The sequence below is a fragment of the Adiantum capillus-veneris genome, chromosome 6, assembly GCF_014529385.1.
Source record: "Adiantum capillus-veneris isolate H3 chromosome 6, ASM1452938v2, whole genome shotgun sequence".
Taxonomy (NCBI): Eukaryota; Viridiplantae; Streptophyta; class Polypodiopsida; order Polypodiales; family Pteridaceae; genus Adiantum; species Adiantum capillus-veneris.
This window is the reverse complement of record NC_140936.1, coordinates 19,951,433-19,964,024: the sequence shown is the minus strand read 5'-3', so window position 1 is coordinate 19,964,024 and position 12,592 is coordinate 19,951,433. Positions and strand designations below refer to the sequence as shown.

At 45.2% G+C, this 12,592-nt stretch overlaps 1 protein-coding gene across 1 annotated transcript in view; it reads right to left on the bottom strand.

Annotated features, from left to right (window-relative positions):
- The window catches only part of LOC147455224 (long chain acyl-CoA synthetase 6, peroxisomal-like), an 83,284-nt gene that overhangs the window by 44,125 nt on the left and 26,567 nt on the right, over positions 1 to 12,592 (bottom strand). The window contains exons 6-8 of the mRNA XM_086514057.1: positions 1,070 to 1,151; positions 826 to 931; positions 659 to 735 (exon numbers count right to left, since the gene is read on the bottom strand). Coding sequence (XP_086370183.1) covers positions 659 to 735; positions 826 to 931; positions 1,070 to 1,151 — 265 coding nt within the window. The remainder of the gene's footprint in view (positions 1 to 658; positions 736 to 825; positions 932 to 1,069; positions 1,152 to 12,592) is intronic.

The following is a 12,592-nucleotide window of genomic DNA, read 5'->3' as shown; positions in this document are numbered from 1 at the left end:
CTAAGCTGGAGACTAGAAAAACTTCAATTCATCACTTACATGCATCTTGGATAAGCAGGCTATGACAAATCTTCAGCCAGTAACCATTCAACAATGTTACACAAACGATTTTCCATAAATACAAACATAAACCTAGATGAGTCCAGAAGAGCCCGTGGATCATCTTGTCTCCTAAAATATCAACTGCTCCTTGTTGTTAGGAGGGAATGCTCATGGCTTGTGCAATTTCCTCACTTTGCTACTCTTCGTTTATCTGCAGATATCTTACCCTTGAATGAGTTCTACCAGCAACTAATCAAGAGTCTGCTCTGAATTCTCAACTTAAGGGCTAATCGCATTTTCAAGTTCTAGTTATGGCCAGCCTAGTAAGCATAGATGGTCATGCTTCTTGCAGCTACAGGAATTTTAAAAATGCTGGCAATCTCTTCAAATACTATTGATTGTAAATGTTCAATATTGCCAAAAACAAAGAGAGAAAGAAAACTGGTCATGCACTTGTCAACTAACTTTCCAAACCCCCTTCCAGATTGATCGGGTACAACCTGTCATTTTTGTAAGGTTCCTTGAGTAAGTCTCTCTCTCTTTTGATAATAAACAAGAAAGGAGGGAGGAGGAAGTAGGCAAGGGGAGAGGGAGGGGGGACAAAGATTATACATACAGTTTGAAGCTTATCAGGCGTACAGAACACACAAGGCGTCTCGGCATGGTTTATGATAAATTTCACTGCATCAGGGCCTGAAATAGAGCAGACAATTTTATTAAACATCATGCAAAAATATGTTCCAATAATTTCAGAAAGACAGCCAGTCTGGGCTGAAATCTAACCAAGAGTATCATAAAGAGGGACAGAAACGAAGGAATAGGATGAGCATGCATGCTCTGTGATGATCCATTCTGGACGGTTGATGAAGTAAAGCCCAATACGAGAACCCTACAACCAGAAAAATTCATCTCACATGCAGCTAATATTAACTGATGTATTGTTTGTTATATCCTCACCACAAATGATTATAATATATAAACAAAAGTCCATGAATGGAATTACCAAAAAAGCCAAGACTAAGTGTACCTTCGTGATTCCATGTTGAAGAAGGCCGGATCCAATAGCAGCTCGGGCCGTCCCTGCTTCTCCATAGGTCATCCATTTGTACCTTAACCAAGGTAAGGAGTTGAAAATGTCAAACTAGCTGATGGTGGAAATAAATCACAGAAAGGAATACACAATATACTTTTAGCATAAGGATGTATGTTTTGCATGCATGCGATTGGATGGTGTTTCTCATTGTCCATGTCAAAAATTGATGACGTGCCAGCGCATATAGACATTGTGTCACGTGACACATCCAACCATATGTGTCCGTGGACAAGCTACAGCATGACCAAGGTTCAGTTCAATCAAGTCAGTCTAGGATAGGAAGTGATCTGGCACTTTTGTGAGTCTGTTCGCAGACCGTGCATGACCAGTCACGTAGAGTAGATGCATATCCTCCGGTTGCACACAACATGATCATCAGCATTCGCGTCAGAATCCATCAGGGGAATTTTCCAGTTCATTAAAACCTATTAACCCTATTTTTGACATTTTTCACTTATTATTTTAAGTGACTTTTGTTGGGAACTAGGTAGGGCAATTTTGCTAAGATAATATATAAGCAAACCAGAGTTAGCACTTTCTAGCAGAAGAGACAGCAGGAGCATTGCTCAACACGCCAATCCTCAAGCAAGAACAAGGACCCGTTCAACCTGGCGTTTTCAGCAAGAGGACTCCAGCGTTTTTCAGCCCTGCAATAGGCAATTCAGCATCAGCAAATTTCAGCCTCAGCCAGCGTTTTTGAACCAGCAGCTTCAACGTTTTTTGGATCTACTATCCAACGTTTTCAGCCAGCCTACTCAGCGTTTTTCCAGCCCTGCAATTGGCGTTTCTTGCACCAGCATTTCAGCCAGCAGCATAGCGTTTTGCACCAGCATCATAGCATTTTTGCAGCCTATGATCAGCGTTTGAAACAGCCATAGATCAGCATGGACAAGCGTTTTTGACAAGGACAACCTCAACGGTTTAGGGCAGCAAATTCAGCAGATAGAAGAGCAGCAAACCCGCGATTCCAAGCAAGAAAGACAGCATGTTTTAGCATCCAAAGTCACAGTAGCATACAATTTCAACATAGCCCCATTTAGATTTGCATCAGCATTTTGTACCAGATTGTGCAATCAATAATAGACCACTCTCGCCATCGAGAGTGGGGCCCTGGAGGAGGGTTTGACAACTTCCCGGTGTCGTATTCTCTTCTCACTCACAGTGTCCATTCACTTTGTTTGTGTCCATTGCACTCTCTCATTAAAGAACGGAAGGCTCTCCCTTCCCTAAGAAAAAGGAACCCTTGAGCACAGTTCGGAGCACTCATCTTGAGCAAAGTTCAACATTCATTCCGTTGCACCTTACGTTGGTATCAGAGCTTTGGCAGTGTTCTGTATCACTCAAGGAAAGAACCACAATAACCACAGAATTTTTTTTGCTTGTTGCGGTCGCACATAACCCAAGTCCTCTTGGGCGTGTCGATTCCTAATCGTGTTTTTGAAGAGTGCAAGAAACCCAAGAAAGAAGGGCTTGTCCAGCCTCCCCTTGTGCCTCTTTTCACTCATTGAGAGCGGACCGTGCACTTAGCGGCCAATCAATCGACGTGAGGTGGGAAAAAGCAACCTTGGTGTGAGCGCAAGGCTGCCAAGGGGTGCGCCCGCGGAAAAGAGAAGAACTCGGGTGAAGAGAAGATCCTTCTCGGATCTTCTCTAACACAGATTGCAAGCGAAAGAAGAACCTAAAAAACCTCAAGACCCTCAAGAACCTCAAGAACTCAAGACCCCCAAGAAACCAAGAACCCAAGACCCACAAGAACCCAAGCTCCTTGTGAACTTAAGAACCAAAGATCACAGTGTATGGTCATCACCCGAAGCGGAATGGATACTTCGCATGGAGGTGATGGGCTGCGGGCATGAAAGTAGTGAAGAAGAATTTCCTCACCATGGAGGTTTTCCTGACCCTCCCCCTTCGTCGTCTAAGTCAGGGATTGCACCAAATCCTATGGAGGCTTTGGTGAAATCAATGATAGACATGATGGCACGACAAGAAGCGACTCGCGTTGCCTTGGAACGGATGAACGAAAAGAAAGAAAAGCAGGAAAAAAAGGCGGCTATTGAGCAAGCGCGCTTGGATGACACAAAGTGCAAAGGGACCTCCGCATGAAAGAGCTGATCCGAGAGGCTCTCACCTCGAAGTCCGAGCCAGCCAAAGATGTTGGTAGTTCATCAAGTGGCAAAGAAGATCCAGTTCAGTAAGTATGATGGTAAGATGGATGCTACAGTTATTCATTCTTGGTTGCATCAATTTAATGCTTATTTTGCGACAACTAAGAAAACAGGAAATAGCAAGGTTTTGACGGCAGCCATGTACCTTGCCAGTGATGCCATAAATTGGTACCATGCATGGCAAGAGGCACAATTGGCCGCGCACCTAGAGGGAGCCGACGAATTCACGCCCCTTACCTTCAATTGGGCCGATTTCCAAGACAAGCTCAAGGCGCGGTTTATGCCACCTCAGTGCCTCCCACGATTGAAGGACGATTGGCGCAGTCTCAAGCAAAATGGTATGCCAGTTATGTCTTTCTCTAATCGGGTTTTGCAACTCGGCACTCAATTACACAAATCGGATGCGGAACGCAAGGAGGCATTTCTTTATGGATTGGACGAGTATATCAAGTATGATGTCGAGGTGCTCGATCCAATCGATCTCAACAAGGCGGTAGCGATTGCTCTCGCACAGGAGATGAAGCACAACAAGGGAAAGCCTAAGGAAAGCAAGACTTTCACAAGTACCTCTCAGACTTCTCAGAACACTCAGAACAGTAAGCACGGTAAGAATGGTAAGAACGGTAACTCTTCTAACCAATCTTCCAATAGTCTCTCAGAAAAGAACTCTCAAAGTGAACCTAAGGGTAAAGCTAACACAATTGCTAAACCAAAGCTCACTCCAGATGAAAAGGTAGCACAAGGAATTTTAGGAGGATACATCACGTCGGAAGAGCAAAGCACTTATTCTAAGGAAGGTCGTTGTTTTCATTGTCACATTAAGGATCACATAAAACGAACATGTCCTAAGCTTGAATCGAATGAATCTAAAGAATCCACAGATCCCACTTCCTCTGTCAATGCAATAAATGACAACACGAGTGTGCCCCAAGTTTCTCATGACCCTCCCATTGAGTGAGTCTCTCATTAAATGTTATGGTCATATGACAAGGCAGCGTTTTGTCATATTGTTTGACCCAGGTATTATGCATGATGTGATTAGTCCCTCTCTTGTTGAGAGAGCCCGCCTAGAGGTTAGTCAGAAATCTCCTCTTGAGGTCTCCAGCTTCGCTCCCGGTATGGACTCTCTCATCACGAAGGAGTGCTTGGATATGTTGTTTACAGTTCAACAAGCTGCTTTCCGTAGAAAATTTTTAGTCTCTCCTCTTTCAGGATGTGATATCATTTTCGGCATTCGATGGTTTCGTGAGCATAACCCTCTCATTGATTGGGCGGAAAATACATTCACTTTCAATGCCAAGAGTGACTCTCCCATTGTTATTCATGGAGAGCAAGTTGTTCATTCTCCATCTCTCATTTCTAATGTGCAGGCAAAGATTGAAAGGATTCAGGAGAAGGAGACTCTCTCAGTCTCTTCTTCTCCAAAGCATGACACACAGGATTTGCCTGATGATCAGCATGATGATTTGAATGATAATAATGAGCATGATGATTTGGATGCTAAGGACAAGCATGATGATTTGCATGATGATCAATGTCATGTGACACATCCAACCCTATGTGTCAGTGGACAAGCTACAGCATGACCAGGGTTCAGTTCAGTCAAGTCAGTCTAGAATAGGAAGTGATCTGGCACTTTTGTGAGTCTGTTCGCAGACCGTGCATGACCAGACACTTAGTGTAGATGCATATCCTCTGGTTGCACACAGCATGATCAGAAGCATTCCCATCAAAATCCATCAGAATCCTTCAGGGAAATTTTCCAGTGCATTTAGCCTATTTTCCCTATTTTTGACATTTTTCAATTATTATTTTAAGTGACTTTTGTTTGAAAGTAGGTAGGGCAAATTGTGTAAGATAATATATACGTAAACCAAGGCTAGCACTAATTGGCAAAAGAGGCAGCAGGAGCTTGGCTCAACAGGCAACTTCTCAAGCAAGATTCCACCTTGGTGGCGTTTTCTCCTCCAAGCAAGAAACCACAGTCTCTAGCATTTCCAGCAAGATCCATCATCGCCATCAACACCCTCAATACCTAGCATTTTCAGCCAAGCATCATCGCCAAGACTCCCCTAGCGTTTTCCATCAGCAAATCTTCATCGCCATAGATCCCAGCCTTAGCGTTTTTCAGCAGGGCACTGTCACTCTCCTTTCCTAGCGTTTTCAGCATCGCCACAGCCTCAGGATTTCAGCCATTAAGAGCCAGCCGAATCCAGCCCCAAACCAGCGTTTTTGGTCCCAGCAGAATTCAGCCCAATAGCGTTTTTGGACAGCAGATAAAGAGCAGCAGATTTCAGCCATTAGCGGTTTTTGGACAGCAGATAAAAAGTGCATCAGTTTCAGCCCTAGAGTCGGTCTCGTCATCCCCGTCGTCGACATCGACATAGCCTAGACTTGCATCAGCATCATTGTATCAGATTGTGCAATCAATAGTAGACCACTCTCGCCATCGAGAGTGGGGCCTTCGGAGGAGGGTTTTACAACGTCTCTGGTGTCGTATTCTCCTCTCTCTCTATCTCTCAGTCTCATGCACCTTCACTCACAGTGTCTATCCACTTTGTTTGTGATCACTTGCACTCTCTCATTAAAGATCGGAAGGCTCTCCCTTCCCTAAGTAAAAGGAACCCTTGAGCACAGTTCGGAGCGCTCATCTTGAGCAAAGTTCAAACATTCATTCCGCTACACTTTACATTGTTATCAAAGCTTTGGCGGTGTTCTGTATCACTCAAGGAAAGAACCACATAAATATTTTTTGCTTGTTGCGGTCGCACGTAACCCAAGACCTCTTGGGCGTGTCGATTCCTAATCGTGTTTTTGAAGAGTGAAGGAAATCCAAGAAAGAAGGGCTTGTCCAACCTCCCCTTGTTCTCTTCTCACCGATTGCGAGTGGACCGTGCACTTAGCGGCCGGCCAATAATCGTGAGGTGGAAAAAAGCAACCTTGGTGTGAGCGCAAGGCCGCCAAGGGGTGCACCCGCAAGGAAGAGTATAGCTCGGGTGAAGAGAAGATCCTTCTCTAAAACAAATTGCAAGCGAAAGAAGAACCTCAAGACCTCAAGAACCCCAAGACCCTCAAGACCCTCAAGAACCTCAAGAACTCAAGAACCTCAAGAATCCAAGAAACCAAGACCCACAAGAACCCAAGTTCCTCGTGAACTTAAGAACCCAAGACTTCAGTGGATGGTCATCACTCGAAGCGGAATGGACACTTCGCTTGGAGGTGGTGAGCATGGGAGTGGCGAAGAAGAGTTTTCCTCACCAGGAGGTTTTTCCAAGAAGATGATGTGATTGTTCACAAGGATGATGGTTTAGTTGATACTTTTTCTAGTAAAGCTAACCTCATTGCAGATTCAATAGATCACGAAGAACCGATCTTGGCTCTCGAGTCGAGGTCCAAAGAACCCCCACAGGAAAATTCGATCCCTCACGAAGAACCGATCTTTGCTCTCGAGCCTAGGTCCAAAGAACCCCCACAGGAAGTACTATGTGTTCGAATGATTAGTCAGCACGCATTGTACGAGTGTTTCATTCGTGATCGTTTCTTGTATTTTAGTCGGCGTCTATATGTGATCCCTTTTCCTAGGCATGACATATTGTACGTTGAGCACGTTTCACTCATGAATGAGCACGAATGTATGCGGATTATTCGTGAAAATCTGAAAAGTATGTATGTAAGGAAGTCACATTCCATGTCTCTTCCTTGGCACGACACAGTTGTAGGAAGAGCACAAGATAGTATGAGCACCAAGTATGGGCATTTCCGTTGTGAATTGCCACAGTTGATTGATTTAGATCAGAAAGAAAAGATTCGATCTCATTGTTTGCATGTCTTGGATGAATAAGTTGGCACTCCGTCTCTTTGTTCATCTACATTGCATGTACAGTCTTTTGAGAAGACGAGATTTTTTCCAGTCCCTTTACATGGAATAGGTATGTTCATGTTTTTGTGTTGGAAGTGGTTTCAGGAATTTTCAGACATGGAGAATCTTGAAGAAGGAAGAAGCATGACTCTAGACGAAGTGGAAGCATGGAAGGAGCCACAGAAGACTTTGTGTCGCTTTCGGCACGAGCCCAAAGAAGTAAGCATTGCAGACCTTTATGAAGTTCAAGTATCGCACAACCCACACCTCAGAGTGGGCCGGCGAAGATTCCTTCATAGGATTCCAGACCCTGTTGGGATCTCCCTCGACGCCATACAGTTCGGTACCAGTACCTCACTTTGAAAAGAAGGGGATGTGTTATGTCTCGCTCACAGGAGAGGGGATCTAGCCCAGATGCCGTCGCGATGGGCGTCCAGTGTCCGGGCGGACGTAGTGTAAACACGGCCAGTGTGGCCGGCCATTATTATAAAAAGGAGGCCAAGGCCTCATTTGCAGTTATCGACCCCCACTGGCAGAGTGCCAGTGGTTAGCCCTCGAGACTAGGACGCTCGGTCTTACAGGTACACGCCTACGTCCTCGGACGCTGACCCCAGCACGGGGGGAGCTGCCGGATGGTGGCTATGGTCGGCTGGTTCATCCGACGCGTATCTGTAGGCGGTCCGTGTAGCCGAGAGATCCTACCCCCCCCGCTTCATGGTATCAGAGCCGGCTTGGCTGCATGAAGGATTGATTGTGTGCACACCTACAAGCTGATTTAAGTCGGATTATTACCATTTCATGTAATTTTTGATGAATTAACCGTTTACTCGATTGTTTTCTTCTCATGAGCATGTTTGCAGGTGAAATTTGATGTGCTTTTTGCTGATTTTTTATAAAATTCAGCAATTCAGCAGGCGGAAATGCTTAAAAATGGAATTTTTCGATGAATTCTATTGAGTTTTGACAGAAATTGGAGGATTACCTATTAAATTGCTGGTTTTGGATTAAAAATCAGCATACTGTATCCTTTTGAACTACCTCTCTCTGTGAGTCCCTCTGTGCGAAGCATAGAGAGAGAGAGAGAGAGAGAGAGAGAGAGAGAGAGAGAGAGAGAGAGGGTCTTACCTCTCCCAGTATGGGGTTCTGAGAGGAGTGGCAGGGAGATCTTGCGCTGGTTGTACACAGAGGAAGGAAACGTGGGAGAGCAATCTGGCGTGGCAAAAAACTGCAACGCTGGCTCCTACGTGGGCAACCTTCCATGAGCCGGACACAAGAGGCCACGAGCCTTAGCGCATCATTCCTCCCTCCACGCGTCTGTTGCCTCTCTCTATGCGTTGGGTTTTTTTTAACCCACTTAGGACTTTATTTAAGTGGCATCTTTTATTTTAAAAGGGCCAAGACATTTTGGGTTTTTTTTTAAACTATGGTCTGAAACTTGAGTTTATTAAAAAAACTCACTTACAGAGACTTGGAAGTTTACAGAGAACTTCATTTTTCCTCTTCTGCTTCTCTCTCGAGTCTGCTCTCTCCTACCTGCTCGCGTTCAGACGCCCACGCCGGCGCGTGGAGCTCCTCGAACTTCACTTTTTCGCGACCGAGAAGTGTAGAAAAGGCCCGGTTTTGCGTGAAAAATCCAGTTTTTTACGCAATCATGGATTCCTCCAGCTCAAATGTGCAGCGTGACGACACACCAGGTAACATCCAAATTCCATTCACACATGCTCTCTACACATGGATTACAAGCACTTTCCAGAGTTTCGACCAGCGTGTTACCGCTCTGGAAAACGCGAATGTTCAGACGAACCTTCGCTTGGCCTCTATCGAAGGGGTCATACACGGGCTCAGTTCCCGACTTTCCACTCTCGAAAATATGGCTCAGTCGACGACTGCGCGTATTTCCGAGGGGGAAACCCATCTCCAGCAATTGTGGATGCAAATTGCTGCTTTTGGGCGTTCGCAGGGTGGTCAGACTGCCACAATTCTGTACAAAACTACGAATTTCTCAAGTGAAGAGAAGGAGTGTACGGAATTGGCCGTAAATAACTGGCTGCACCTGTGGACCACATACTTTGATCTCCATGGGGAGCATGATGAACAAAGGATTCAAACGATTCCTCTCTATCTGCGCAGTAAGGCGCTTACCTGGTGGCGTGACATGACAGAGAAGCCTACGACGTGGACTGACTTTTGTGTGAAATTCAAGAGGGATTTCGCCAAAATGGACCCTTTGAAAGCTTATGCCAAACTACATGGGTTTTCATTTCGATGAAAACTCTGTCTTTTGATAAAATATATGACAGCTTTCAAAGAGGCGCTCACCTTCTGCAAGGTGGATTCTACGCACGCTGTGCACATCAATCCGGTGAGGGTACTTCGAGGAAGCGACCTCGATTCCAGCATAAGGCCAAATCACCGCCGAGATCTTCTCAGGAGAAGAAGAAAGCCAGAAATGCTTCAGTTGCTGATGCAATGAAGAAGGGGGCTTGCTTCGGGTGTGACCAGACAGGTCACCAAATCAAGGATTGTCCCAAGAAGAAAAAGACACAGAAACCGCAAGGCCGTCCTTCGGTTCAAATCCACGAGATCTCAGGTAACTCTGATGCTGTTCAAGTTGAAATCCATCATTTAGCGCACAGTTCATGCACTAACTGTACTTTTAGCACCAAAGTGTTTGATAAGCATGATCTTCTCCGTTTCCCCGGAAAGATCAATGGTCACAACGTCACCGTACTCCTTGATAATGGAAGCTCACACAATTTTGTGGATGCAAAATTGGTGCAGAAACTGCGCCTGCGGACGCGGGACAATGACCATGAGTATCGCGTAAAGATGGCTAGTGGCGTGGATACGGATGTATGGAATCGGATGGTTCCAGACTTGTCGCTCGAGCTGGCTGATTACAAAGAGAACCTGGATTTCCACATCATGCGCCTGGACAGAGCAGATGTTATTCTAGGAATTCCATGGTTTTATGATAAACAAGACTCATTGTATATAGACTATGTACATCACTCTCTTGTTTTTGTTAAGCACAGCATGCCTCATGTATCTGTGTCGCTTTGTAATCAGAAGTCTGTCAATAATGGTTTTGCAATACCAGTTGTTACTGCTTTGGAAATGTATAAAGAAATAAAGTCTTCTGATGTTGACTTTTATCAATGTGTACCACCATCTGCTTCGTTTGATTCATTAGTGCTTGGTACTTCTGCCACTGAATTTCGTAAAAATGTTTCATGTTCTTCTGTTGAACTCGGGGTTTCCAACGAATCTAATCTTATCCGAGAAATCATGACTGATTTCAAGGATGTTTTTCCTGATGATCTACCTCCTGGCTTGCCGCCTCGAGAGGAGTAGATCATGGCATTGAGTTGGTGGGAGGTAGTCAGCCCTTCTCAAAGCAACCCTATCGGTTTAGCAAAACCGAGGACGACGAGATTCAGCAACAGCTGAAGGATTATCTCGACAGGGGTTTTGTTCGGCCTAGCAAATCCCCGTGGGGAGCGCCAGTGTTACTTTCTCGAAAGAAGGATAACACTGTGCGCTTCTGCGTAGATTACAAGGGGTTGCATAAGCTCACTGTCAAGAACAAGTATCCGCTCCCGCGCATGGACGATCTGATAGATCGACTCCATGGAGCGTTGTATTTTACGAAGACAGACTTGCGATCAGGCTATCATCAGATACGGATCAAACTGGAAGATATTCCTAAGACAGACTTCCATACGCGCTATGGTCACTACGAGTTTTTCGTCTTGCCTTTTGGTTTGACCAATGCTCCAGCTACGTTTCAGCAGATGATGAATGATTTGTTGAGACCATTTTTAGGCAACTTCGTTGTTGTATTTCTCGATGATATCTTGATCTACAGCCGAAGTTTGCCTGAGCACCTAGTGCATATACGCACTGTTCTCCAAGTACTGAGAACTGAGAAGCTTTACGCTAAGGCTTCTAAGTGTGAATTCTTTAAGAAAGAGCTTCTGTACTTGGATCACATCATTACTCGCGATGGAATTCGCGTCGACCCTGAAAAGTTGGATAAAGTGCGAAATTGGCCCATTCTGAAGAATGTACGCCAAGTAAAGTCCTTTTTAGGCTTTACTGGATTCTTTCGCAACTTTATCAAGGATTACTCTAAAGTTGCTGCTTCGCTTACGCAACTTTTAAAAGGAGGGGTGAAAGGGCCGAAGACTTCGGGTCCTCATCGTAAAGGTAATCCCCTTGTTGTCTGGAATGAGCGTCTCGACGAGGGCTTTCGGACACTAAAGCACTCAGTGACTACTGCGCCAATATTACACAACGTGGATCCTAGCAAACCGTTTGTGGTTGAAACGGATGCTAGTGATTATGCTATTGGTGCGCCATTATATCAGGATGGACGTCCTGTTGCGTTTGAAAGTAAGAAGCTTTCTGACGCTGAGATGCGTTATCCAACATATGAGAAGGAGCTTTACACCGTAGTCCACGCCCTGAGGAAATGGCGGCACTACTTGTATGGCTCTACGTTTGTTGCATGGACAGATCATCATTCCTTGCACTATATCTGTGATCAGGGTGATCTCAGAGGCCGGAAGGCTAGATGGGTTGAGCTTATGCAAGAGTTTTGACTTTGAGATCCGTTATAGAAAAGGATCCAGCAATCGAGTTGCCGATGCGCTCAACAGGATTCCTAAGGTTAATGCCTTGTCTATGGCTGAAATCTCGACGGATTTTTATCTCTCTCTCCGAGGGCTATGTCGTTCCGATGGCCATTTTGGCAAGATATGGAACGAGGTCGAAGCGGGGCATGACTCGCATACAAGCTTGGATGATCCGGAGACCCAAGTGAGTCGTGCTGGGGAGACGAGACAACGACAATATTCCATCAGAGGTGGACTATTGTTCAGAAATGGTAAAGTCTGCGGGCCGGAAATCGATGAGATTCAACAAAGGATTTTGTGCGAATGCCACGATGTTCCTAGCGCTGGGCACCCAGGCATCCAAAGAACTTTGGCTTTGGTCAAGCGATATTTCTATTGGCCAAGGATGCGCTCTTACATAGAGAGCTGTGTGAAGAGATGCGCTCAGTCTCAGGTCAATAAGGCAGAGCGCCTTAGGAAAGCTGGCCAGCTACATCCATTGGAAATCCCAGATGCCAAGTGGCAAAATGGACTTCATCGTTGGTTTGCCAAATACTAGTCAGGGCAATGACGCTATTTGGGTTGTAGTCGATAGACTCACAAAAATGGTAAAGTTTATACCAACGAAGTCGACAATAAAAAGCCATGACTTGGCGGTTTTATTTGTCGATCAGCTTTATAAGTTGTATGGTCTCCCAGAGGATATCGTCAATGATCGAGATACTAAGTTCACTGGCCGATTTTGGCGAGATGTGTTTACTCATCTTCAGACGAAGTTGAGTATGTCGTCTTCTGACCATCCTGAGTCCGACGGACA